The 27,766-nt window shown below is 55.3% G+C and overlaps 1 protein-coding gene across 1 annotated transcript in view; it reads right to left on the bottom strand.

Annotated features, from left to right (window-relative positions):
• Nucleotides 1-7,157: 7,157 nt before the first annotated feature.
• Nucleotides 7,158-27,766, bottom strand: part of LOC144673608 (uncharacterized) — a 31,074-nt gene continuing 10,465 nt past the window's right edge. Inside the window, exon 3 of the mRNA XM_078535358.1 lies at nucleotides 7,158-7,556. Coding sequence (XP_078391484.1) covers nucleotides 7,357-7,556 — 200 coding nt within the window. The 3' untranslated portion in view covers nucleotides 7,158-7,356. The remainder of the gene's footprint in view (nucleotides 7,557-27,766) is intronic.

Here is a 27,766-nt window from a genome sequence, read left to right as displayed (position 1 = left end):
AGTACAGGACTGGACAGTGTGAGAGTACAGGAGTGGAGAGTGTGAGAGTACAGGAGTGGAGAGTGTGAGAGTACAGGAGTGGACAGTGTGAGAGTACAGGAGTGGAGAGTGTGAGAGTACTGGAGTGGAAAATTTGAGAGTAAAGGAGTGGAGAGTGCAAGAGTACAGGAGTGGAGAGTGTGAGGGTACAGGAGTGGGGAGTGTGAGAGTACAGGAGTGGAAAATTTGAGAGTAAAGGAGTGGAGAGTGCAAGAGTACAGGAGTGGAGAGTGTGAGGGTACAGGACCAGAATGTGTGAGGGTACAGGATTGGACAGTGTGAGAGTACAGGTGTGGAGAGTGTGAGAGTACAGGACTGGACAGTGTGAGAGTTCAGGAGTGGAGAGTGTGAGGGTACAGGAGTGGAGAGTGTGAGAGTACAGGAGTGGAGAGTGTGAGAGTACAGGAGTGGAGAGTGTGAGAGTATAGGACTGCACAGTGTGAGAGTACAGGAGTGCAGAGTGTGAGGGTACAGGAGTGGAGAGTGTGAGAGTACAGGAGTGGAGAGTGTGAGAGTACAGGAGTGGAGAGTGTGAGAGTACAGGAGTGGAGAGTGTGAGAGTACAGGAGTGGAGAGTGTGAGAGTACAGGAGTGGAGATTGCGAGAGTACAGGAGTGGACAGTGTGAGAGTACAGGACTGGGCAGTGTGAGGGTACAGGAGTGGAGAGTGTGAGAGTACAGGACTGGGCAGTGTGAGGGTACAGGAGTGGAGAGTGTGAGAGTACAGGAGTGGAGAGTGTGAGGGTAAAGGAGTGGAGAATTTGAGAGTACAGGAGTGGAGATTTCGATAGTACAGGAGTGGAGAGTGTGAGAGTACAGGAGTGGAGAGTGTGAGGGTACAGGAGTGGAGTGTGTGAGCCTACAGGACCAGAGTGTTTGAGGGTACAGGATTGGACAGTGTGACTGTACAGGAGTGTAGAGTGTGAGTGTACAGGAGTGGAGAGTGTGAGGGTACAGGAGTGGAGTGTGTGAGGGTACAGGACTGGAGATTGTGAGGGTACAGGAGTGGAGTGTGTGAGGGTACAGGACTGGAGAGTGTGAGGGTACAGGACCAGATCCTGTGAAGGTACAGGAACGGAGACTGTGAAAGTACAGGAGTGGAGAGTATGAGAGTACAGGACTGGCAAGCAATGAGGGTACATGACCAGAGAGTGTGAGAGTACAGGAGTGCAGAGTATGAAAGTACAGGAGTGGAGAGTGTGAGTGTACAGGAATGGAGATTGTGAGTGTACAGGAGTGGAGAGTATGAGGGTACATAACCAGAGAGTGCAGTGTGAGCGTACAGGAATCGAAAGTGTGAGAGCATAGGGCTAGAGAGTGTGAAAGTACAGGAGTGGAAAGTATGAGGGTACAGGAGTGGAGAGTGTGAAAGTACAGGAGTGGAAAGTATGAGGGTACAGGAGTGGAGAGTGCGAGACTACAGAAGTGGAGAGTGTGATGGTATAGGATCAGAGTGTGTGAGAGTACAGGAGTGGAGAGTGTGAGAGTACAGGAGTGGAGAGTGTGAGAGTACAGGGGTGGAGAGTGTGAGAGTACAGGAGTGGAGAGTGTGAGAGTACAGGAGTGGAGAGTATGAGAGTACAGGAGTGGAGAGTGTGAGAGTACAGGAGTGGAGAGTGTGAGAGTACAGGAGTGGACAGTGTGAGAGTACAGGAGTGGAGAGTGTGAGAGTACCGGACTGGACAGTGTTAGAGTACAGGAGTGGAGAGTGTAAGATACAGGACTGGACAGTGTGAGAGTACAGGAGTGGTGGACAGTGTGTGATAGTACAGGAGTGGAGTGTGTGAGTGTACATGAGTGGAGAGTGTAAGATACAGGACTGGACAGTTTGAGAATACAGGAGTGGACAGTGTGTGATAGTACAGGAGTGGAGTGTGTGATTGTACATGAGTGGAGAGTGTAAGATACAGGACTGGGCAGTGTGAGAATACAGGAGTGGACAGTGTGAGAGTACAGGAGTGGAGAGTGTGAGAGTACAGGAGTGGAGAGTGTGAGACTACAGGACTGGACAGTGCGAGAGTACAGGACTGGACAGTGTGAGAGTACAGGAGTGGACAGTGTGAGAGTACAGGACTGGACAGTGTGAGAGTACAGGACTGGACAGTGTGAGACTACAGGAGTGGAGAGTGTGAGAGTACAGGGGTGGAGTGTGTGAGAGTACTGGAGTGGACAGTGTGAGAGTACAGGAGTGGTGAGTGTGAGAGTACAGGACTGGACCGTGTGAGAGTACAGGAGTGGAGAGGGTGAGAGTACAGGAGTGGAGAGTGTGAGAGTACAGTAGTGGAGAGTGTGAGATTAGAGGAGTGGAGATTGTGAGAGTACAGGAGTGGAGAGTGTGAGAGTACAGGAGTGGAGAGTGTGAGAGTACAGGAGTGGAGAGTGTAAGATACAGGACTGGACAGTGTGAGAGTACAGGACTGGAGAGTGTCAGAGCACAGGAGTGGAGAGTGTGAGAGTGCAGGAATGGAGAGTGTGAGAGTGCAGGAGTGGAGAGTGTGAGAGTACAGGACTGGAGAGTGTCAGAGCACAGGAGTGGAGAGTGTGAGAGTGCAGGAGTGGAGAGTGTGAGAGTACAGGAGTGGAGAGTGTAAGATACAGGACTGGACAGTGTGAGAGTACAGGACTGGACAGTGTTAGAGTGCAGGACTGGAGAGTGTCAGAGTACAGGAGTGGAGAGTGTGAGAGTACAGGAGTGGAGAGTGTGATATAGGAGTGGAGAGTGTGACAGTACTGGAGTGGAGCGTGTAAGATACAGGACTGGACAGTGTGAGAGTACAGAAGTGGAGAGTGTAAGATACAGGACTGGAGTGTGGGAGAGTACAGGAGTGGAGAGTGTGAGAGTACAGGAGTGGAGCGTGTGAGATACAGGACTGGAGTGTGTGAGAGTACAGGAGTGGAAAGTGTAAGATACAGGACTGGACAGTGTGAGAGTACAGGACTGGACAGTGTGAGAGTACAGGAATGGAGAGTGTGAGAGTACAGGAGTGGCGAGTGTGAGAGTAAAAGACTGGACAGTGTGAGAGAACAGGAGTGTAGAGTGTGAGAGTACAGGAGTGGAGAGTGTGAGAGTAGAGGACTGGACAGTCTGAGAGTACAAGAGTTGAGTGTGTGAGAGTACAGGAGTGGAGAGTGTGAGAGTACAGGACTGGACAGTGTGAGACTACAGGACTCGGCAGTGTGAGAGTACGGGACTGGACAGTGTGAGAGTACAGGAGTGGAGAGTGTGAGAGTACAGGATTGGACAGTGTGAGAGTACAGGATTGGACAGTGTGAGAGTACAGGAGTGGAGAGTGTGAGAGTACAGGACTGGACAGTGTGAGAGTACAGGACTGGACAGTGTGAGAGTACAGGAGTGGAGAGTTTGAGAGTACAGGACTGGACAGTGTGAGAGTACGGGACTGGACAGTGTGAGAGTACAGGACTGGACAGTGTGAGAGTACAGGACTGGACAGTGTGAGAGTACAGGACTCGACAGTGTGAGTTTACAGGAGTGGAGAGTTTGAGTACACAGGACTGGACTGTGTGAGAGTACAGGACTGGACAGTGTGAGGGTACAGGACTGGAGAGTGTAAGATACAGGACTGGACAGTGTGAGAGTACAGGACTGGACAGTGTGAGGGTACACGACTGGAGAGTGTAAGATACAGGACTGGACAGTGTGAGAGTACAGGACTGGACAGTTTGAGAGTGGAGTTGAGATTGCGAGAGTACAGGAGTGGAGATTGCGAGAGTACAGGAGTGGAGAGTGTGAGTATATGGGAGTGGAGAGTGTGAGAGTACTGGACTGGAGAGTGTCAGAGTACAGGAGTGGACATTGCGAGAGTACAGGAGTGGAGAGTGTGAGGGTACAGGAGTGGAGAGTGTGAGTACAGGAATGGAGAGTGTGAGAGTACAGGAGTGGACAGTGTGAGAGTATAGGAGTGGAGAGTGTGAGTGTACAGGAGTGGAGAGTGTGAGAGTACAGGAGTGGAGAGTGTGAGAGTACAGGTGTGGAGAGTGTGAGAGAATTGCTGCAGCCCATTGGTGTAGGTACACCCACAGTGCTGTTAGGGAGGGAGTTCCAGGATTTTGACCCAGCGACAGTGAAGGAACGGCGATATATTTCCAAGTCAGGATGGTGAGTGACTTGGAGGGGAACTTTCAAGTGGTGGTGTTCCCATCTATCTGCTGCCCTTGTCCTTCTAGATGCGAGTGGTCGTGGGTTTGGAAGGTGCTGTCTAAGAAACCTTGGTGAATTCCTGCAGTGCATCTTGTAGATGGTACACACACTGCTGCTACTGTGCATCGGAGGTGGAGGGAATGAATGTTTCTGGATGTGGGGCAAATCAAGTGGGCTGCTTTGTCCTGGATGGTGTGAAGCTTTTTGAGTGTTATGGGAGCTGCACTCATCCAGGCAAGTGGGGAGTATTCCATCACACTCCTGACTTGTGCCTCGTAGATGATGGACAGGCTTTGGGGAGTCAGGAGGTGGGTTACTCGTTGCCTATTCCTATCCTCTGGCCTGTTCTTGTAGCCACAGTATTTATATGGCTCGTCCAGTTCAGTTTCTGGTCAATGGTAACCCCCAGGATGTTGATAGTGGGGGATTCAGTGATGGTAATGCCATTGAATGTCAAGGGCGATTTTTGAATATTTTCTGTTGGTGATGATCATTGCCTGGCACTTGTGTGGTGCGAATGTTACTTGTCACTTGTCAGCCCAAACCTGGATATTGTTCAGGTCTTGCTGCATTTGGACATAGACTGTTTCAGTGTCTGAGGAGTCGCGAATGGCGCTGACCTTATGTTGGAAGAAAGATCATTGATGAAGCAACTGAAGATGGTTGGACCGAGGACACTACCCTGAGGAACACCCACAGTGATGTCCTGGAGCTGAGATAACTGACCTCCAACAACCACATCCACCTTCCTTTGTGCTAGGTATGTCTCCAACCAGCGGAGGGCTTTCCCCCTGATTCCCATTGACTCCAGTTTTGCTCGGGCTCCTTGATACCACACTCGGTCAAATGCGGCCTTGATGTTAAGGTATCACTATCACTTCACCTCGGGTGTTCAGCTCTTTTGTCTATGTTTGAACCAAGGCTGTAATGAGGTCAGGAGCTGAGTGGCCCTGGCAGAACCCAAACTGGGTGTCAGTGAGCAGGTTATTGCTAAGCAAGTACCGCTTGATAGCACTGTTGATGACCCCTTCCATTACTTTACTGATGATGGAGAGTAGACTGATGGGGCAGTAATTGGCCAGGATGGATTTGTCCTGCTTTTTGTGTACAGGACATACCTGAGCAATTTTCCACATAGCCGGGTAGATGCCAGTGTTGTAGCTGTACTGGAACAGCTTGGCTAGGGGCGCGGCAAGTTCTGGGGCACAAGTCTTCAGTACTATTGCCGGAATATTGTCAGGGTCCATAGCCTTTGCAGTATCCAGTGCCTTCAGCCGTTTCTTGATATCACGTGGAGTGAATTGAATTGGCTGAAGACTGTCATCTGTGATGCTGGGGACCTGGATCATCCACTCAGCACTTCTGGCTGAAGATTGTAGCAAATGCTTCAGCCTTATATTTTGCACTGATGTGCCGGGCCCCTCCATCATTGAGGATGGGGATATTTGTGGAGCCTCCTCCTCCAGTAAACTGTTTAATTGTCCACCACCATTCACGACTGGATGTGGCAGGAATGCAGAGCTTAGATCTGATCCATTGGTTGTGGGATCACTTAGCCTTATCACTTGTTGCTTATGCTGTTTGGCACGCAAGTAGTCCTGTGTTATAGCTTCACACCTCATTTTTAGGTATGCCTGGTGCTGCTCCTGGCATGCCCTCCTGCACTCTTCATTGAACCAGGGTTGATCCTCTGGCTTGATGGTAATGGTAGAGTGGGGGATATGCCAGGCCATGAGGTTACAGATTGTGTTCGAGTACAATTCTGCTGCTGTAGATGGCCCACAGCGTCTCATGGAGGCCCAGTGTTGAGTTGCTAGGTCTGTTTGAAATCTATCCCATTTAGCACGGTGGTAGTGCCACACAACACGATGGAGGGTATCCTCAATGTGAAGGCGGGACTTCGTCTCCACAATGACTGTGCGGTGGTCACTCCTACCGATACTGCCATGGACAGATGCATCTGCGGCAGGCAGGTTGGTGAGGATGAGGTCAAGTATGTTTTTCCCTCACCACCTGCTGCAGACTCAGTCCAGCAGCTATGTAATTTGAGACTCGGTCAGTAGCAGTGCTACCGAGCCACTCTGGATGGGGGACTTCAATGTCTGCCGCAGATGCATCTGTCCGTGACAGTATTGGTAGGAGTGACCACTGCATTGAAGTTCCCCCACCCAGAGTACATTCTATGCCCTTGCCACCCTCAGTGCTTCCTCCAAGTGGTGTTCAACATGGAGGGGCACTGATTCATCAGCTGAGGGAGGGCGGTAGATGGTAATCAGCAGGAGGTTTCCTTGCCCGTGTTTGACCTGATGACATGAGACTTCATGGGAGGACACCCAGGGCAACTCCCCCCAACACTGTATACCACTGTGCCACCACCTCTGTTGGGTCTGTCCTGCTGATGGGACAGGACATACCCAGGGATGGTGGAGTCTGGGACATTATCTGTAAGGTATGACTCGGTGAGGATGACTACATCAGGCTGTTGCTTGACTAGCCTGAGAGACAGCTCTCCCAGTTTTGGCATTAGCCCCCCAGATGTTAGTCAGGAGGACTTTGCAGGGTCGACAGGCCTGAGATTGCTGCTGTCATTTCCAGTGCCTTGGTCAATGCCGGGTGGTCGGTCCAGTTTCATTCCTTTGTTGTGAATGACTTGCTAGTCCATTTCAGAGGGTATTTAAGAGTCAACCACATAGCTGTGAGCCTGGACGACAGATTTACTTCCCCTAAAGGGAATTAGTGAACCAGATGGGTTTTTACAACAATTGACAATGGTTTCATCATCGTCATCCAGATTTTCTTTTTTTTAAATTAATATTTGATTCCAAATTCTACCTTTTTCCTGTGGTGGGATTTGAACTCAAGTCCCCAGAGCATTACCCTGGTTCTCTGGATCATTACTCCAGCGACAATACCACTACACCATCGCCTCCCCCTAATTAAAAAAAAACTAAACACAATAAACTGTTTCAATTTATTTTATGTAGAGAAAATCTTGCTTGTATTGTAGAGTTCTTTGATTCTGTACATTTTTCAACCTTATAATGGTCAGCTTTAGCAAGTTACAAGATAAAGAAAGATATAAGAGGGTACAAATCCGAAAGTGGATGGAACTGGAAGGGGAAGTGAGAGAGGGGACAGACCACCGATTGGCTGTGCTTTTATAACCCTCTTGCCTTACATTGCAGGTCAAGCACCTTCAAGCTGTTCAGGGTCCTGCCCTTATTCCTGTGGGGTGTGACACACCTCAGCGTTCCAAAGGGAGATAAGTTTGCTTTACTCTGGGAAAGCCAGTGGAGAAAGGTCTTCATTCTGCAGTCACATGACCAAGGGTTGCCATGGAGGAAAACCTCCCGGAGACCTGGAAATAATGTGAATAAACACACGCATTGGTCAGAGCAACCTGCCTCAAGATACTTTTATCAGGTTGTAAAATTTGCAAACACTTTCTTGTCTTCATAAACTTAGTGCCCCTAAATAGATGGATAGATCCCTAACTATTTGAAATCTGTTGCAATGCACTGTGCTATGTAAATAATACAGCACTCTCCTATGTCTTTAAGCAGTTTGTGTGCAAGTGTTTAAAATCTGCTTCTACTCAATCAGCAGGAAACTCCAGATAAAGTGATAGCTGCCCTAAATCCTAACTTTCATAAATTAGTCTAACCCAATGTAGTCAATAATTAGTTAGGGTGAACCTATTCCATTACCAAATATTTATAGCACACAAACCCAACAGACCCATGGCCAGAATTTTACCCTCCACCACCGGTGGGGTTTTAGGCTGTGAAATGAAAGGGATGGGATTCCCTCTGTGTTCCTGCCCACCCCAACCACACAATGATTTTAGGCTGGGATGGGCAAGGCCTCAGACAGGAAGCCCACCCTTACTCCAGTTGTGGCCGTTTCCTGCCCAGCCTCAATCCTTAGGCTAGCCTTGACTCCCATTGACTCCAGTTTCACTAGGGCTCCTTGATGCCACACTCGGTCAAATGCTGCCTTGATGTCAAGGGCAGTCACTCTCACCTGGCCTCGGGATTTCAGCCCTTCGGTTTACATTTGCACCAAGGCTGTAATGAGGTCAGGAGCTGAGTGGCCCTGGTGAAAGCCAAATTGAGCATCAGGCCTTTCCCCCAAGACCCCTATCACCCACTTCCTGCCCCCCCCACCAGGCCTTCCCTACCCTCCCTGCCGTGGGACCCCTTGAACTTACCCGGGCCTCTGGTGCTCGAACTTAAGCTCTTCTTCTGCCCTCTGCAGCACTGTCTCTGCAGGACTGGAGAGCTGCCAGCCCACCAGATTGGCCAGCGGCTCCCTAAGGTGGGACTTCCTCCCGAGTGAGCCTGAAATGGCAGTGGGGATGTGTCACCGATGGCGGGAAGCGAGACCCTGCCATCCAAAAAATCCATGCCCATGTTGAGATTTATTTTCTGTAGGAGCAATTTCTCACCTTCCTTCACCTCACCTTATCGTGCAACATTCCTTTCTCCCTTTAAATACATCAATGCTATTCAGAGAGAAGGTTTTGTGATGCAGGGCGTAGTGTCCCTGCCTCTGAGCCAGATACTCTGGGTTCAAGTCCCACTCTGTGGATGGAATCTTCTGCTCTCACTGGTGGCCAGCTTGATGGCAGGAATGGCATTTCTTAGGCAGGGTGGTGGGGTACCTCAACCTCACTACCTTCCCACCTCTGTCAGAATTAAGTTCGGGGCAGGGAGGCCCATAGTTGAGTTTCCCACCCCACCTCCTGTTGAGCCCTTGAGTGGCCAATTAATGACCACCTAAGGGCCCCATTTTGCTTTTGCTGCGATTAACCCAGCAGCAAGTGGGCCTGTCACCATACAAGACCATAAGACATAGGAGGAGAAATTAGGCCATTCGGCCCATCAAGTCTGCTCCGCCATTCAATCATGGCTGATAAGTTTCTCAACCCCATTCTCCCGCCTTCTCCCCATAATCTTTGATCCCCTTACCAGTCAAGAAACTATCTATCTCGGTCTTAAATACACTCAATGACCTGGCCTCCACAGCCTTCTGTGGCAATGAATTCCATAGATTCACCACTCTCTGACTAATGAAGTTTCTCCTCATCTCTGTTGTAAAAGGTCTTCCCTTTACTCTGAGGCTGTGCCATCGGGTCCTAGTCTCTCCTACTAATGGAAACATTTTCCCCACGTCCACTCTATCCAGGCCTTTCAGTATTCTGTAAATTTCAATCAGATCCCCACTCATCCTTCTAAACTCCATCGAGTATAGACCCAGAGTCCTCAAACGTTCCTCATATGTTAAGCCTTTCATTCCTGGGATCGTTCTCGTGAATCTCCTCTGGACCCTCTCCAGGGCCAGAACATCCTTCCTGAGATACGGGGCCCAAAATTGCTCACAATATTCTAAATGTGGTCTGACCAGAGCCTTATAAAGCCTCAGCAGCACATCCCTGCTTTTATATTCTAGTCTTCTCGAAATAAATGCCAACATTGCATTTGCCTTCCTAACTACCGACTCAACCTGCAAGTTAACCTTAAGAGAATCCTGGACTAGGACTCCCAAGTCCCTTTGCACTCCAAATTTCTGAATTCTCTCCCCATTTAGAAAATAGTCTATGCCTCTATTCTTCCTACCAAAGTGCATGACCTCACACTTGCCCACGTTGTATTCCATCTGCCACTTCTTTGCCCATTCTCCTAACCTGTCCAAATCCTTCTGCAGCCTCCCCCCCTCCTCAATACTACCTGTCCCTCCACCTATCTTTGTATCATCTGCGACTGGACAATGGGAAGGTGGGGCCTGCTGAGAGAGACTCTCGCTAGGCAGGACTACAGTCCCCAGGGTCGGGATTCCAGGGAAAAGCCCACTAGTGGCCTTGGCACTGCATGATTGGCGTTTGCTTCGGCAGGCCTTCCCAAAAAGAGGCAGCATGGCTCTCCTGACAGCACAGCAACTCTCTTGCTGGGTCTCCAACTGCCTGAGCGGGTCTCTGTCTAGCACTCCAGCTGACAGAGCAGGTCTCTCACTCAGTCTCCAACTGCCAAAGCAGGTCTCCCTCTGGCTCTCCAACTGCCAGAGCAGGTCTCTCTCTCTGGCTCTCCAGCTGACAGAGCAGGTCTCTCTCTCCGGCTCTCCAGCTGACAGAGCAGGTCTCTCACTGGGTCTTCAACTGCCAGAGCGGGTCTCTCTCCGGCTCTCCAACTGCCAGAGCGGGTCTCTCACTGGCTCTCTAGCTGACAGAGTGGGTCTCCCACTCGGTCTCCAACTGCCAGAGTGGGTCTCTCAAAGGTTCTTCAGCTGCTGACAGAGTGAGTCTCTCTACGGCTCTCCAACTGCCAGAGCGGGCCTATCATTTGCTCTCCAGCAGCCAGAGCAGCTCTCCCACTGGCTCTCCAGCTGACAGAAAGGGTCTCTCAACGGCTCTCCAGCTGCCAGAGCAGCTTTCTCACTGGCTCTCCAGCTGACAGATCTGGTCTCTCAACAGCTCTCCAACTGCCAGAGCGGGCCTATCATTTGCTCTCCAGCAGCCAGAGCGGGTCTCTCACTGGCTCACCAGCTGACAGAAAGGGTCTCTCAACAGCTCTCCAGCTGCCAGAGCAGCCCCCCACTGGGTATCCAACTGCCAGAGTGGGTCTCTCTACGGCTCTCCAACTGCCAGAGTGGGCCTATCATTGGGTCTACAGTGGCCAGAGCAGCTCTCTCATTGGCTCTCCATCTGACAGAGCAGGTCTCTCATTGGGTCTCCAGCTGACAGAAAGGGTCTCTCAACAGCTCTCCAGCTGCCAGAGCAGCTCTCTCACTGGCTCTCCAGCTGTCAGAGAGGGACCCTCACTGGCCCTCCAGCTGTCAGAGCAGGTCTCTCACTGGCTCTCCAGCTGTCAGAGCGGGTCCCTCACTGGCTCTCCAGCTGTCAGAGTGGGTCTCGCACTGGCTCTCCAGCTGTCAGAGCGGGTCCTTCACTGGCTCTCCAGCTGTCAGAGTGGGTCTCGCACTGGCTCGCCAGCTGTCAGAGAGGGACTCTCACTGGCCCTCCAGCTGTCAGAGCAGGTCTCTCAATGGCTCTCCAGCTGACAGAGCGGGTCTCTCAATGGCTCTCCAGCTGACAGAGCGGGTCTCTCACTGGCTCGCCAGCCATCAGAGCGGGTCACTCACTGGCTCTCCAGCCATCAGAGCGGGTCACTCACTGGCCCTCCAGCTGTCAGAGCAGGTCTCTCAATGGCTCTCCAGCTGACAGAGCAGGTCTCTCACTGGCTCTCCAGCTGACAGAGCTGGTCCGTCATTGGCTCTACAGCTGTCAGAGTGGGTCCCTCACTGGCTCTACAGCTTTTAGAGGGGGTCTCTCACTGGCTCTCCAGCTGTCAGAGCTGGTCCCTCACTGGCTCTCCAGCTGACAGAGCGGGTCTTTCACAGGCTTTCCAGCTGACAGAGCGGGTCTCTCACTGGCTCTCCACCTGCCAGAGCAGGTCTCTCACTGGTTCTCCAGCTGACAGAGCAGGTCTCTCACAGGCTCTCCACCTGCCAGAGCAGGTCTCTCACTGGCTCTCCAGCTGTCAGAGCGGGTCCCTCACTGGCTCTCCAGCTGTCAGAGCGGGCCACTCACTGGCTCTCCACCTGCCAGAGCAGGTCTCTCACTGGCTCTCCAGCTGTCAGAGCGGGTCTCTCACTGGCTCTCCGGCTGTCAGAGCGGGTCACTCACTGGCTCTCCAGCTGTCAGAGCGGGTCACTCACTGGCTCTCCGGCTGTCAGAGCGGGTCACTCGCTGGCTCTCCAGCTGTCAGAGCGGGGCTCTCCGGGGGTTGTGGGGTGTAGGGTGGGCGCGGTCTGGGGATTGGGGAGGTATGGTCTGGGGGTGGGAGGCTCTGGGCGGGTGTCCGGGATGTGGGGACAGTGTGGGTGGTGGATGAGGGGGTGTCCATGGTGGTGGGGGAGAGGGGGTTGGGGGGTGTAGGTGAGGAGGTTTGGGGTGTAGGGGGGTGTAGGGTGTGTGAGGAGGTTTGGGGTGTAGGGGGGGGTGGAGGGTGTGTGAGGAGGTGTTGGGTGTTGGGGGGATAGAGAGTGTGTAAGGAGGTGTGGGGTGTAGGGGGGGTGTAGGGTGTGTGAGGAGGTGTGGGGTGTAGGGGGGGTGTAGAGAGTGTGTAAGGAGGTGTGGGGTGCAGTGGGGTGTGGGGGGTGTGGGGTGTAGGGGGGTGTAGGGTGTGTGAGAAGGTGTGGGGTGTAGGGGGGGTAGAGAATGTGTAAGGAGGAGTGGGGTGTAGTGGGGTGTGGGGGGTGTGAGGAGGTGTGGGGTGTAGGGGGGTGTAGGGTGTGTGAGAAGGTGTGGGGTGTAGGGGGGTGTAGGGTGTGTGTGGAGGTGTGGGGTGTAGGGTGGGTGTAGGGTGTGTGAGGAGGTGTGGGGTGTAGTGGGGTGTAGGGTGTGTGAGGTGGTGTGAGGTGTAGGGGTGTGTAGGGTGTGTGAGCAGGTGTGGGGTGTAGGGGGGTGTAGGGTGTGTGAAGACGTGTGGGGTGTAGGGGGGTGTAGGGTGTGTGAGGATGTGTGGGGTGTAGGGGTGGTGTAGGGTGTGTGAGGAGGTGTGGGGTGTAGGGGTGGTGTAGGGTGTGTGAGGAGGTGTGGGGTGTAGGGGGGTGTAGGGTCTGTGAGGAGGTGTGGGGTGTAAGGGGGTGTAGGGTGTGTGAGCAGGTGTGGGGTATAGGGGGTGTGTAGGGTATGTGAGGAGGTGTGGGGTGTAGGGGGGGTGTAGGGTGTGTGAGGAGGTGTGGGGTGCAGGGGGGGTGTAGGGTGTGTGAGGAGGTGTGGGGTGTAGTGAGGGTGTAAGGAGTGTGAGGAGATGTGGGGTGTACGGGGTGTAGGGTGTGTGAGGAGGTGTTGTATGTAGGGGGGGTGCAGGGTGTGTGAGGAGGTGAGGGGTGTAGGGGGGTGAAGGGTATGTGAGGATGTGTGAGGTGTAGGGGGGTGTAGGGGTGTGTAGGGGGGGTGAGGAGGTGTGGGCTGTTGGGAGTGTGAGGAGGTGTGGGGTGTAGGGTGGGTGTAGGGTGTGTGAGGAGGTGTGGGGTGTGTAGGGTGGGTGAGGAGGTGTGGGGTGTAGGTGGGTGTAGGGTGTGTGAGCAGGTGTGGGGTGTAGTGGGGTGTAGGGTGTGTGAGGAGGTGTGGGGTGTAGAAGTGGTGTAGGGTGTGTGAGGAGGTGTGGGGTGTAGGGGGGGTGTAGGATGTGTGAGGAGGTGTGGGGTGTAGGGGGGGTGTAGGGAGTTTGAGGAGGTGTGGGGTGTAGATGGGGTTGTAGGGTGTGTGAGGAGGTGTGGGGTGTAGGGGGGGTGTAGGGTGTGTGCAGAGGTATGGGGTGTAGTTGGGGTCTAGGGTGTGTGAGGAGGTGTGGGGTGTAGCGGGGTGTAAGGTGTGTGAGGAGCTTTGGGGTGTAGGGTGGTGTAAGGTGTGTGAGGAGGTGTGGGGTTTAGGGGGTGTGTAGGGTGTGTGAGGAGGTGTGGGGTGTAGGGGTGGTGTAGGGTGTGTGAGGAGGTGTGGGGTGTAGGGGGGTGTAGGGTGTGTGAGGAGGTGTGGGGTGTAGGGGGGCTGTAGTGTGTGAGGAGGTGTAGGGTGTAGGGGGGTGTAGGGTGTGTGAGGTGGTGTGGGGTGTCGGGTGTGTGAGGAGGTGTGGGGTGTAGGGGGTGTAGGGTCTGTGAGGGGGTGTGGGGTGTAAGGTGTGTAGGGTGTGTAAGGAGGTGCGGGGTGTATGGGGTGTAGGGTCCGTGATGAGGTGTGGCGTTTAGGGGGTGTAGGGTGTGTGAGGAGGTGTGGGGTGTAGAGGGGTGTGGGGTGTGTGAGGAGGTGTGGGGTGCAGGGGGGGTGTAGGGTGAGTTAGGAGGTGTGCGGTGTAGGTGGTGGTGTCGGGTTTGTGAGGAGGTTTGGGGTGTAGGGGGGTGTAGGGTGTGTGAGGTGTGGGTTGTAAGGTGAGTGTAGGGTGTGTGAGGAGTTGTGGAGTGTCGGTGTGTGTAGGGTCTGTGAGGAGATGTGGGGTGTAGGGGAGGTGTAGGATGTGAAAGGAAGTGTTGGGTGTAGGGGGGTGTAGGGTGTGTGAGGAGGTGTGGAGTGTAGGGGGGGTGTAGGGCGTATGAGGAGGTGTGGGGTATAGGGTGTGTGAGCAGGTCTGGGGTGTAGGGGGGGTGTAGGGTGTGTGAGGAGGTGTGGGGTGTAGTGGGGTCAAGGGTGTGTGAGGAGGTGTGGTTTGTAGGGGTGTGTAGGGTGTGTGAGGAGGTATGGGGTGTAGGGTGTGTGAGAAGGTTTGGGGTGTAGGGGGTGTGTAGGGTATGTGAGGAGGTGTGGGGTCAAGGGAGGGTGTAGGGTGTGTGAGGAGGTGTCGGGAGTAGGGGGTGTAGGGTGTGTGAGGAGGTGTGGGGTGTAGGGGGGTGTAGGGTGTGTGAGGAGGTGTGGGGTGTAGTAGTGGTGTAGGGTGTGTGAGGAGGTGTGGGGTGTAGGGGGGTGTAGGGTGTGTGAGGAGGTCTGGGATGTAGGGGGGTGTAGGATGTGTGAGGAGGTGTGGGGTGAAGGGGGGGTGTAGGGAGTTTGAGGAGGTGTGGGGTGTAGTAGGTTGCAGGGTGTGTGCGGAGGTGTGGGGTGTAGGGAGGGTGTAGGGTGTGTGAGGAGTTGTTGAGTGTATGGGGGTGTAGGGTCTGTGAGGAGGTGTGGGGTGTAGGGGGGGTGTAGGGTCAGTGAGGAGGTGTGGGGTGTAGGGAGGGTGTAGGGTGTGTGAGGAGGTGTGGGGTGTAGGGGGGGTTGTAGGGTGTGTGAGGAGGTGTGGGGTGTAGGGGGGGTGTAGGGTTTGTGAGGAGGTGTGGAGTGTAGGGTGTGTGAGGAGGTGTGGGATGTAGGGGGGGTGTAGGGTGTTTGAGGAGGTGTGGGGTGTAGTGGGGTGTAGGGTGTGCGGGGAGGTGTGGGGTGTAGGGGGGGTGTAGGGTCAGTGAGGAGGTGTGGGGTGTAGGGAGGGTGTAGGGAGTGTGAGGAGTTGTTGGGTGTAGGGTGTTGTAGGGAGTGTGAGGAGGTGTGGGGTGTAGGGGGGGTTGTAGGGTGTGTGAGGAGGTGTGGGGTGTAGGGGGGGTGTAGGGTTTGTGAGGAGGTGTGGAGTGTAGGGTGTGTGAGGAGGTGTGGGGTGTAGCAGGTGTAGGGTGTGTGAGGAGGTGTGGGGTTTAGTGCGGTGCAGGGTGTGTGAGGAGGTGTGGGGTGTAGGGAGTGTAGGGCCTGTGAGGAGGTGTGGAGTGTAGGGGGGTGTAGGATTTGTGAGGAGGTTTAGGGTGTAGGGCGCATAGGGCGTCTGAGGAAGTGTGGGGTGTAGCGGGGTGTAGGGTGTGTGCAGAGGTATGGGGTGTAGTTGGGGTCTAGGGTGTGTGAGGAGGTGTGGGGTGTAACGGGGTGTAAGGTGTGTGAGGGGCTTTGGGGTGTAGGGTGATGTAAGGTGTGTGAGGAGGTGTGGGGTTTAGGGGGTGTGTAGGGTGTGTGAGGAGGTGTGGGGTGTAGGGGTGGGTAGGGTGTGTGAGGAGGTGTGGGGTGTAGGGGGTGTGTAGGGTTTGTGAGGAGATGTGGGGTGTAGGGAGGTGTAGGGTGTGTGAGGAGCTGTGGGGTGTTGGGGTTGTGTAGTGTGTGTGAGGAGGTGTGGGGTGTAGGGGGGTGTAGGATGTGTGAGGAGGTGTGGGGGGTACGGGGGGTGTAGGTTGTGTGAGTAGGTGTGTGGTGTAGTGGTGGTGTAGGGTGTGTGAGGAGGTGTGGGGTGTTGGGGGGGTGTAGGGTGTATGAGGAGGTGTGGGTTGTTGGGAGGTGTAGGGTGTTTGAGGAGATGTGGGGTGTAGGGGGGTGTAGGGTGTGTGAGGAGGTGTGGGGTGTAGGGAGTGTAGGGTCTGTGAGGAGGTGTGGGATGTAGGAGGGGGAGTAGGGTGTGTGACGAGGTGTGGGGTGTAGAGGTGTGTAGGGTCTGTGAGGAGATGTGGGATGTAGGGGGTGTGCAGGGTGTGTGAGGAGGTGTGGGGTGTAGGGTTTTGTAGGGTGTGTGAGGAGGTGTGGGGTGTAGGGGGTGTAGTGTGTGTGAGGAGGTGTGGGGTGTAGGGTGTGTGTAGGTTGTGTGAGGGGCTGTGGGGTGTAGGGAGTATAGGGTCTGTGAGGAGTTGTGGGATGTAGGGGGGCATTAGGGTGTGTGAGGAGCTGTGGGGTGTAGGGGTGTGTGAGGAGGTGTGGGGTGTAGGGCGGTGTGTAGGTTGTGTGAGGAGGTGTGGGGTGTAGGGGGAGTGTAGTGTGTGTGAGGAGGTGTGGGGTGTAGGGTGTGTGTAGGTTTTGTGAGGAGGTGTGGGGTGTAGGGGGAGTGTAGGGTCTGTGAGGAGGTGTGGGGTGTAGGGGTGTGTAGGGTGTTTGAGGAATTGTGGGGTTTAGGGCGGTGTGTAGGGTGTGTGAGGAGGTGTGGAGTTTAGGTGGGGTGTAAGGTGTGTGAGGAGGTGTGGGGTGAAGTGGGGGTGTAGGGAGTGTGAGGTGGTGTGGGTTGTAAGGGGTTTAGAGTGTGTGAGGAGGTGTGGGGTGTAGTGGGGGCGTAGCGTGTGTGAGGAGGTGTTTGATATAGGGGTGTGTAGGGTGTGTGAGGAGGTGTGGGGTGTAGGGGGTTGTGTGTGTGAGGAGGTGTAGGGTGTAGGGGGTGTAGGGTGTGTGAGGAGGTGTGGGGTGTAGGGCGGTTGTAGGGTGTGTGAGGAGGTGTGGGGTGTAGGGGGTGTGTAGGGTGTGTGAGGAGGTGTGGGGTGTAGGGAGGTGTAGGGTGTGTGAGGAGGTATGGAATGTAGGGTGGTGTAGGGTATGTGAGGAGGTGTGGGGTGTAGGGTGGTGTAGGGTGTGTGAGGAGGTGTGGGATGTAGATGGATGTAGAGTGTGTGAGGACCTGTGGGGTGTAGGGGGTGTTTAGGGTGTGTGAAGAGGTTTGGGGTGTAGGGAAGTGTAGGGTCTGTGAGGGGGTGTGGGGTGTAGGGAGTGTAGGGTGTGTGAGGAGGTGTGGGGTATAGGGGGGTGTAAGGTGTGTGAGGAGGTGTGGGGAGTAGGGCGGTGTGTAGGTTGTGTGAGGAGGTGTGGGGTGTAGGGGGAGTGTAGTGTGTGTGAGGAGATGTGGTGTGTAGGAGGGGTGTAAGGTATGTGAGGAGTTGTGGAGTGTCGGTGTGTGTTGGGTCTGTGAGGAGATGTGGGGTGTAGGGGAGGTGTAGGATGTGAAAGGAAGTGTTTGGTGTAGGGGGGTCTAGGGTGTGTGAGTAGGTGTGGAGTGTAGGGGGGGTGGAGGGCATATGAGGAGGTGTGGGGTGTAGGGTGTGTGAGGAGGTCTGGGGTGTAGGGGGGGTGTAGGGTGTGTGAGGAGGTGTGGGGTGTAGTGGGGTCAAGGGTGTGTGAGGAGGTGTGGTTTGTAGGGGGTGTGTAGGGTGTGTGAGGAGGTTTGGGGTGTAGGGGGTGTGTAGGGTATGTGAGGAGGTGTGGGGTCGAGGGAGGGTGTAGGGTGTGTGAAGTGGTGTCGGGAGTAGAGGGTGTGGGTTGGTGAGGAGGTGTGGGGTGTAGGGGGGTGTAGGGTGTGTGAGGAGGTGTGGGGTGTAGTAGTGGTGTAGGGTGTGTGAGGAGGTGTGGGGTGTAGGGGGGGTGTAGGGTGTGTGAGGAGGTCTGGGATGTAGGGGGGTGTAGGATGTGTGAGGAGGTGTGGGGTGTAGGGGAGGTGTAGGGAGTTTGAGGAGGTGTGTGGTGTAGGGAGGGTGTAGGGTGTGTGAGGAGGTGTGGGGTGTATGGGGGTGTAGGGTGTGTGAGGAGGTGTGGGGTGTAGGGAGGGTGTAGGGTGTGTGAGGAGGTGTGGGGTGTATGGGGGTGTAGGGTCTGTGAGGAGGTGTGGGGTGTAGGGGGGGTGTAGGGTCAGTGAGGAGGTGTGGGGTGTAGGGAGGGTGTAGGGAGTGTGAGGAGTTGTTGGGTGTAGGGTGTTGTAGGGAGTGTGAGGAGGTGTGGGGTGTAGGGGGGTTGTAGGGTGTGTGAGGAGGTGTGGGGTGTAAGGTGTGTGAGAAGGTGTGGGATGTAGGGGGGGGTGTAGGGTGTGTGAGGAGGTGTGGGGTGTAGTGGGGTGTAGGGTGTGTGAGGAGGTGTGGGGTTTAGTGGGGTGTAGGGTGTGTGAGGAGGTGTGGGGTTTAGGGGGTGTAGGGTGTGTGAGGAGGTGTGGGGTTTAGTGGGGTGTAGGGTGTGTGAGGAGGTGTGGGGTGTAGGGGGTGTAGGGTGTGTGAGGAGGTGTGGGGTTTAGTGGGGTGTAGGGTGTGTGAGGAGGTGTGGGGTGTAGGGGGTGTAGGATGTGTGAGGGGGTGTGGGGTGTAGGGGGGTTGTAGGGTGTGTGAGGAGGTGTGGGATGTAGGGGGGTGTAGGATGTGTGAGGAGGTGTGGCATGTAGGGGGGGTGTAGGGTGTGTGAGGAGGTGTGGGGTGTAGGGTGGGTGTAGGGTGTGTGAGGAGGTGTTGGTTGTAGGGCGGTGTAGGTTGTGTGAGGAGCCGTGGGGTGTAGGTGGGGTGTAGGGTCTGTGAGGAAGTGTGGGGTGTAAGTGGGGATGTAGGGTGTGTGAGGAGGTGTGGGGCGTAGTGGGGTGTAGGGTGTGTGAGAATGTGTGGGAGTAGGGGTATGTAGGGTGTGTGAGGAGGTGTGGGGTGTAGGGGGGGTGTAGGGTGCGAGAGGTGGTGTGGGGTGTAGAGTTGTGTAGGGTTTGTGAGGAGGTGTGGGGTGAGGGGGGGTGTAGGGTGTGTGAAGAGATGTGTGGAGAAGGGGGGTTGTAGGGTGTGTGAGGAGGTGTGGAGAATAGGGGGGGTGTAGGGGGTGAGGAGGTGTGTGGTATAGATTGTTTCAGGGTGTGTGAGGAGGTGTGGGGTGTCGGGGTGTGTAGGGTCTCTCAGGAGGTGTGGGTTGTAGTGGGGTGTAGGGTATGTGAGGAGTTGGGTGTGGGGGAGGTGCAGGGAGTGTGAGGAGGTGTGGGGTGTAGGGGGGTGTAGGGTGTGTGAGGATGTGTGGGGTGTAGGGGGGGTGTAGGGTGTGTGTGGATGTGTGGGGTGTAGGGAGGGTGTAGGGTCTGTGAGGAGTTGTGGGGTGTGGGGGAGGTGTAGAGTTTGTGAGGATGTGTGGCGTGTAGGGGTTGTGTAGGGAATGTGAGGAGGTGCGGGGTGTAGGGGGTGTAGGGTGTGTGAGGAGGTGTTGTGTCTAGGGGGGGTGTAGGGTCGTTGAGGAGGTTAGGGATGTAGGGGGGTGTAGGGTGTGTGAGTATGTGTGGGGTGTTACGGGGGTGTAGGGTGTGTGTGGAGGTGTGGGGTGTAGGGGGGGTGTAGGGTCTGTGAGGAGGTGTGTGGTGTAGGGGGGTGTAGGGTGTGTGAGGAGGTGTGGGGTGTTACGGGGGTGTAGGGTGTGTGTGGAGGTGTGGGGTGTAGGGGGGGTGTAGGGTCTGTGAGGAGGTGTGGGGTGTAGGGGGGTGTAGGGTGTGTGAGGAGGTGTGGGGTGTAGGGTGTTGTTGGGTGTGTGAGGAGGCGTGGGGTGTAGTGTGGTGTAGGGTGTGTGAGGAGGTGTGGGGTGTAGGGGGAGTGTAGGGTGTGTAAGGATGTGCGGTGTGTAGGGGTGTGTAGGGTGTGTGAGGACGTGTGGGGTGTAGGGCGGTGTGTAGGTTGTGTGAGGAGGTGTGGGATGTAGATGGATGTAGGGTGTGTGAGGAGGTGTGGGGTATAGGGGTGTGTAGGGTGTGTGACGATGTGTGGGGTGTAGGGAGCTGTAGGGTGTGTGAGGACCTGTGGGGTGTAGGGGGTGTTTAGGGTGTGTGAAGAGGTGTGGGGTGTAGGGAAGTGTAGGGTCTGTGAGGGGGTGTGGGGTGTAGGGAGTGTAGGGTGTGTGAGGAGGTGTGGGGTATAGGGGGGTGTAAGGTGTGTGAGGAGGTGTGGGGAGTAGGGCGGTGTGTAGGTTGTGTGAACAGGTGTGGGGTGTAGGGGGAGTGTAGTGTGTGTGAGGAGGTGTGTGTAGGGGGGGTGTAAGGTGTGTGAGGAGGTGTGAGGTGTAGGGGGTGTAGGGTGTGTGAGGAGGTGTGGGGTGTAGGGGGGGTGTAGGGCGTGTGAGGAGGTGTGGGGTGTAGGGGGGGTGTAGGGCGTGTGAGGAGGTGTTGGGTGTATGGGATGGTTAGGGTGTGTGGTGAGGTGTGGGGTGTAGGGGGTTGTACGGTGTGTGAGGAGGTGTTTGGTCTAGGGGTGGTGTAGGGTGTGTGTGGAGGTGTGGGTTGTAGGGGGGTATTTAGGGTGTGTGAGGAGGTGTGGGGTATAGTGGGTGTGCAGGGTGTGTGAGGAGTTGTGGGGTGTAGGGGGTGTAGGGTGTGTGAGGAGGTGTGGGTTGTAGGGGGATGTAGGGTGTGTGAGGAGGTTTGGGGTTGAGGGAGGTGTAGGGTGTGTGAGGAGGCGTAGTGTGTAGGGGGGTGTAGGGTGTGTGAGGAGGTGTGGGGTGTTGGGAGTGTCGGGTCTGTGATGAGGTGTGGGGTGTAGGGAGTGTAGGGTATGTGAGAAGGTGTGGGATGTAGGGGGGGTGTAGGGTGTCTGAGGAGGTGTGGGGTGTAGGGGGGTGTAGGATGTGTGAGGCGGAGTGGGGTGTAGGGGGGAGTGTAGGGTGTGTACGGAGGTGTGGGGCGTAGTGGGTGTAGGGTGTGTGAGGAGGTGCGGTGTTTAGGGGAGGTGTAGGGTGTTTGAGGAGGTGTGGGGTGTAGGGGGGTTGTAGGGCGTCTGAGGAGGTGTGGGGTGTAGGGGGCTGTAGGTTGTGTGCGGAGGTATGGGATGTAGGTGGGGTGTAGGGAGTGTGAGGAGGTGTGTGGTGTACGGTGGATAGGCTGTGTGAGGAGGTGTGGGGTGTAGGGGGAGTGTAGGGTGTGAGGAGGTGTGGGGTGTAGGGGAGTGTAGCATGTGTGAGGATGTGTGGGGTGTAAAGGGTGTGTAGGGTCTGTGAGGAGGTGTTGGGTGTAGGGTGGGTGGAAGGGTGTGTGAGAAGGTGTGGGTGTTGAGTGGGTGTAGAGTGTGTGAGGAGGTGTGGGGTGTAGGGGGGTGTAGGGTGTGTGAGGAGGTGTGGGGTGTAGGGGGGTGTAGGGTGTGTGAGGAGGTGTGGGGTGTAGAGTGGATGTAGGGTGTGTGAGGAGGTGTGGGGTAAAATGGGTGTGTAGGGTGTGTGAGGAGGTGTGCAGTGTAGTGGGGGCTGTAGGGCGTGTGTGGAGGTGTGGGGTGTAGAGGGGATGTAGAGTGTGTGAGGAGGTGTGGGGTGTAGGGGGTGTGTAGGGTGTGTGAGGACGTGCGGGGTGTAGGGAGGTGTAGGGTGTGTGAGGAGGTGTGGGTTGTAGGTGGGTGTAGGGTGTGTGAGGAGGTGTGGGGTTTAGGGGGTTGTACGGTGTGTGAGGAGGTGTGGGGTGTATGGGATGGTTAGGGTGTGTGAGGAGGTGTGGGGTGTAGGTGGGTGTAGGGTGTGTGAGGAGGTGTGGGGTCTAGGGGTGGTGTAGGGTGTGTGTGGAGGTGTGGGGTGTCGGGGGTGTAGGGTGTGTATGGAGGTGTGTGTTGTCGGGGGTGTAGGGTGTGTGAGGAGGTGTGGGGTGTAGGGGGTTGTAGGGTGTGTGAGGAGGTGTTTGGTCTAGGGGTGGTGTAGGGTGTGTGAGGAGGTGTGGGGTGTAGGGAGTGTAGGGTGTGTGAGAAGGTGTGGGATGTAGGGGGGTTGTAGGGTGTGTGAGGAGGTGTGGGGTTTAGGGGGGCGTAGGGGTTGTGAGGAGGTGTGGGGTGTAGTGAGTGTGCAAGGTGTGTGAGGAGGTGTGGGGTGTAGGGGGTTGTGTAGGATGTGTGAGGAGGAGTGGGGTGTAGGGGGGAGTGTAGGGTGTGTGAGGAGGTGTGGGATGTATGGGTGTGTAGGGTGTGTGAGGAGGTGTGGGGCATAGTGGGCTGTGTGAGGAGGTGTTGGGTGCAGGGGGGTGTAAGGTGTGTGAGGAAGTGTGGGGTGTAGGGGGTGTAGGGTGTGTGAGGAGGTTGGGGTGTATTGCGGGTGTAGGGTGTGTGAGGCGGTGTGGGATGTATGGGTGTGTAGGGTGTGTGAGGAGGTGTGGGGCATAGCGGGGGTGTAGGCTGTGTGAGGAGGTGTTGGGTGCAGGGGGGTGTAAGGTGTGTGAGGAAGTGTGGGGTGTAGGGAGGTGTAGGGTGTATGAGGAGCTGTGGGGTGTAGGGGGTGTGTAGGGTGTGTGAGGAGGTGTAGGGTGTTTGAGCAGGTGAGGGGTGTAGGGGTGGTGTAGGGTGTGTGAGGAGGTGTGTGATGTAGGGGGTTGTAGGGTATGTGAGGAGGTGTGGGGTGTAGGGGGGTTGTAAGGTGTGTGAGGAGGTGTGGGGTGTAGGGGGTGTAGGGTGTGTGAGGAGGTGTGGGGTGTAGGGGCGTGTAAGGTGTGTGAGGAGGTGTGGGGTGTAGGGGGTGTAGGGCGTCTGAGGAGGTGTGGGGTGTAGGGGATGGTTAGGGTGTGAGGAGGTGTGGGGTGTAGGGGGTTGTAGGGTGTGTGAGGAGGTGTGGGGTGTAGGGAGGTGTAGGGTGTGTGAGGTGGTGGGGGCTGTAGGGGATTGTTAGGCTCTGTGAGGAGGTGTGGTGTGTAGGTGCTGTGTAGGGGGTGTGAGGAGGTGTGGGGTGTAGGGGGTGTTTCGGGTGTGTGAGGAGCTGTGGGGTGTAGGGGGGTGTAGGGAGTGTGAGGAGGTGTGGGGTGTAGGGGGTGTTTCGGGTGTGTGAGGAGCTGTGGGGTGTAGGGGGGTGTAGGGAGTGTGAGGAGGTGTGGGGTGTAGGGGGTGTTTCGGATGTGTGAGGGTGTGTGAGGAGGTGTGGGGTGTAGGGGAGTGTAGGGTGTGTGAGGAGGTGTGGGTTGTAGGGAGTGTAGGGTGTGTAAGGAGATGTGTGAGTTGTAGGGGGGTGTAGGGCGTGTGAGGAGGTGTGGGATGTAGGGGGGTGTAGGGCGTGTGAGGAGGTGTGGGATGTAGGGGGGTGTAGGGAGTGTGAGGAGGTGTGGGGTGTAGGGGGGTGTAGGGAGTGTGAGGAGGTGTGGGTTGTAGGGGGGTGTAGGGTGTGTGAGGAGTTGTGGGGTGTTGGGAGGTGTAGGGTGTGTGAGGTGTGGGCTGTAGGGAGTGTGTAGTGTGTGTGAGGAGCTGTGGGGTGTAGCGGATGGTCAGGGTGTGTGAGGAGGTGTGGGGTGTAGGTGGTGTTTAAGGTGTGTGGGGTGAGGGTGAGTGGGCGGGGGTTGTGGGAGGTGTCCAGGATGTGGGTGTTGTTGGTGTGGTTCCAGCCCTGGGGTGCGATGCTGCCTCTTGGTTTAGTGTCTGGATCAGTTTGGAGCTCGGAGCCCCGGATTCAATCATTGTTCTGGCTCGGCTGGGTTTGGGAGCTGCCTCCATGTCCTATCTCTTACTGAGATGCAGAGCGATGGGTCAGACCTGCCTTTGGATAGAAACCTAATGAAGATACTATTCAGCGCATCTCCTCAATGTAGTTGTGAGTTCCACATTCTCAGCGCACATGGGTAAAGAATGGTTTATTGATTATTAACGTTACTGCGAATATTTTTCTGTGCTTGTTGGTCCCTCTATAGTGTGGGCTCCTCCAGCATAACAAAGAGTTTCAGCTGTGCACGTGTAAACCAGAAACAAGTGGACACTGCAGTGATCAGTTCTAAAATGCTAACAAGGGGACTCTCTGTGTGATCTGTTAAAATTAAGCTCCTCATCCTTTCCAAAACACTCAATATTTCCAAATCCTAGCATAGGGACAAAGGAGCAGGGGAGACCATTCAGCCCCTCAAACCTGTTCTACTATTCAATTAGATCACAGCTGACCTGCCTCTTAACTCCATTTACCTGCCTTGGTTCCCTAATCCTTAATACACTTGCCTAGATGAACCTATCAATATTAGTTTTGAAATTTCCAATTGACTGTCAGCCTCAGCAGCTTCCTTCCACTTCCACCCATCTCGACATCACTCCCTGAGGCCCTGCCTCCCTACTCTTTGTTTCCCATTTGAAACTCATTGCAGTTCCAGCATTACAATGATGGGAGCGATCACCAAAAGGAGTGAAGGCCCTCACATCAGGCATTCATCTCCATCTCTCAAACAACATGTTGTTTGTTGTTTTGATAAAATAAAACTTCAAGCACAGTGTCAGTCGAAAACATTCCTCTGCAAGTTCCCTTTAGCAAAATAATAAGTTTTTAAAAGATGCATTTCAGGAGCTTACTAATTATGTGAAATTACTTTGGGAATAAGCACCAAATAAATAAATCTGTAATTAATCACAGAGAGCACCAAATGAACTCTCGGACTGATCTAATTCGGGCAGGTGACCCAAAGGGTAGGTTTTCAGTGGCATATCCAAGGGGCAGTGAGAGGCGGAGAGGCAGAGCGGGTTGGGAAGGGAATTCCAAAGCTCAGAGTCTAGATTGCGAAAAGTGCAATCATGAAGCAGGTAAAATCAGGAATATGCAAGAGGCCGGATTGACAAGAGTCGGATTCTCGGGAGGAGTGTAAGGCTGGGGGAGGCTGAACAAACCAGTGTTCAGCAGGTATGAGTTATGGAAACTAAAAGGAGCCGCACTTAGAGATTTGGTCAAGGAAGAAATTCGAGTACTGAAGTAAACACTTGGGCATCAGCAGAAGCCCAGCAGTTGCACAAACACCTCTTGAGTTAGAAGCATCGTGGGTTCAAGACCAATTCTGGATAATTGAGCACATAATCCAAGCTGACTGTTCAGTGAAGCACTGAGGGAACGGAGCCCTGTCAGAGGGTCAGTAATGAGGGAACGGAGCCCTGTCAGAGGGTCAGTACTGAGGGAACGGAGCCCTGTCAGAGGGTCAGTACTGAGGGAACGGAGCCCTGTCAGAGGGTCAGTACTGAGGGAACGGAGCCCTGTCAGAGGGTCAGTACTGAGGGAGTGCTGCACTGTCAGATGGTCAGTACTGAGGGAACGGAGCCCTGTCAGAGGGTCAGTACTGAGGGAACGGAGCCCTGTCAGAGGGTCAGTACTGAGGGAGTGCCGCACTGTCAGAGGGTCAGTACTGAGGGAACGGAGCCCTGTCAGAGGGTCAGTACTGAGGGAGTGCCGCACTGTCAGAGGGTCAGTACTGAGGGAGTGCTGCACTGTCAGAGGGTCAGTACTGAGGGAATGCTGCACTGTCAGAGGGTCAGTACTGAGGGAATGCTGCACTGTCAGAGGGTCAGTACTGAGGGAATGCTGCACTGTCAGAGGGTCAGTACTGAGGGTGTGCTGCACTGTCAGAGGGTCAGTACTGAGGGAGTGCTGCGATGTCAGAGGGTCAGTACTGAGGGAGTGCTGCACTGTCAGAGGGTCAGTACTGAGGGAGTGCTGCACTGTCAGAGGGTCAGTACTGAGGGAGTGATGCACAGTCAGAGGGTCAGTACTGAGGGAACGGAGCCCTGTCAGAGGGTCAGTACTGAGGGAACGGAGCCCTGTCAGAGGGTCAATACTGAGGGAACGGAGCCCTGTCAGAGGGTCAGTACAGAGGGAACGGAGCCCTGTCAGAGGGACAGTACTGAGGGAGTGCTGCACTGTCAGAGGGTCAGTACTGAGGGAGTGATGCACAGTCAGAGGGTCAGTACTGAGGGAACGGAGCCCTGTCAGAGGGTCAGTACTGAGGGAACGGAGACCTGTCAGAGGGTCAGTACTGAGGGAACGGAGCCCTGTCAGAGGGTCAGTACTGAGGGAGTGCTGCACTGTCAGAGGGTCAGTACTGAGGGAACGGAGCCCTGTCAGAGGGTCAGTACTGAGGGAGTGCCGCACTGTCAGAGGGTCAGTACTGAGGGAGTGCTGCACTGTCAGAGGGTCAGTACTGAGGGAGTGCCGCACTGTCAGAGGGTCAGTACTGAGGGAGTGCTGCACTGTCAGAGGGTCAGTACTGAGGGAGTGCCGCACTGTCAGAGGGTCAGTACTGAGGGAGTGCTGCACTGTCAGAGGGTCAGTACTGAGGGAGTGCTGCACTGTCAGAGGGTCATTACTGAGGGAGTGCTGCGATGTCAGAGGGTCAGTACTGAGGGAGTGCTGCACTGTCAGAGGGTCAGTACTGAGGGAGTGCTGCACTGTCAGAGGGTCAGTACTGAGGGAGTGATGCACAGTCAGAGGGTCAGTACTGAGGGAACGGAGCCCTGTCAGAGGGTCAGTACTGAGGGAACGGAGCCCTGTCAGAGGGACAGTACTGAGGGAGTGCTGCACTGTCAGAGGGTCAGTACTGAGGGAGTGCTGCACTGTCAGAGGGTCAGTACTGAGGGAACGGAGCCCTGTCAGAGGGTCAATACTGAGGGAACGGAGCCCTGTCAGAGGGTCAGTACTGAGGGAACGGAGCCCTGTCAGAGGGACAGTACTGAGGGAGTGCTGCACTGTCAGAGGGTCAGTACTGAGGGAGTGCTGCACTGTCAGAGGGTCAGTACTGAGGGAACGGAGCCCTGTCAGAGGGTCAGTACTGAGGGAACGGAGCCCTGTCAGAGGGTCAGTACTGAGGGAGTGCCGCACTGTCAGAGGGTCAGTACTGAGGGAGTGCTGCACTGTCAGAGGGTCAGTACTGAGGGAGTGCCGCACTGTCAGAGGGTCAGTACTGAGGGAGTGCTGCACTGTCAGAGGGTCAGTACTGAGGGAGTGCTGCACTGTCAGAGGGTCAGTACTGAGGGAATGCTGCACTGTCAGAGGGTCAGTACTGAGGGAATGCTGCACTGTCAGAGGGTCAGTACTGAGGGAATGCTGCACTGTCAGAGGGTCAGTACTGATGGTGTGCTGCACTGTCAGAGGGTCAGTACTGAGGGAGTGCTGCACTGTCAGAGGGTCATTACTGAGGGAGTGCTGCGATGTCAGAGGGTCAGTACTGAGGGAGTGCTGCACTGTCAGAGGATCAGTACTGAGGGAACGGAGCCCTGTCAGAGGGTCAGTACTGAGGGAGTGATGCACAGTCAGAGGGTCAGTACTGAGGGAGTGCTGCACTGTCAGAGAGTCAGTACTGAGGGAGTGCTGCACTGTCAGAGGGTCAGTACTGAGGGAGTGCTGCACTGTCAGAGGGTCAGTACTGAGGGAGTGCTGCACTGTCAGAGGGTCAGTACTGAGGGAACGGAGCCCTGTCAGAGGGTCAGTACTGAGGGAACGGAGACCTGTCAGAGGGTCAGTACTGAGGGAACGGAGCCCTGTCAGAGGGTCAGTACTGAGGGAACGGAGCCCTGTCAGAGGGTCAATACTGAGGGAACGGAGCCCTGTCAGAGGGTCAGTACTGAGGGAACGGAGCCCTGTCAGAGGGACAGTACTGAGGGAGTGCTGCACTGTCAGAGGGTCAGTACTGAGGGAGTGATGCACAGTCAGAGGGTCAGTACTGAGGGAACGGAGCCCTGTCAGAGGGTCAGTACTGAGGGAACGGAGACCTGTCAGAGGGTCAGTACTGAGGGAACGGAGCCCTGTCAGAGGGTCAGTACTGAGGGAACGGAGCCCTGTCAGAGGGTCAGTACTGAGGGAACGGAGCCCTGTCAGAGGGTCAGTACTGAGGGAGTGCTGCACTGTCA

This window comes from Cetorhinus maximus, unplaced genomic scaffold (genome assembly GCF_964194155.1).
Source record: "Cetorhinus maximus unplaced genomic scaffold, sCetMax3.hap1.1 HAP1_SCAFFOLD_401, whole genome shotgun sequence".
Classification (NCBI taxonomy): Eukaryota; Metazoa; Chordata; class Chondrichthyes; order Lamniformes; family Cetorhinidae; genus Cetorhinus; species Cetorhinus maximus.
This window is presented reverse-complemented; position numbering and strand designations above follow the sequence as displayed.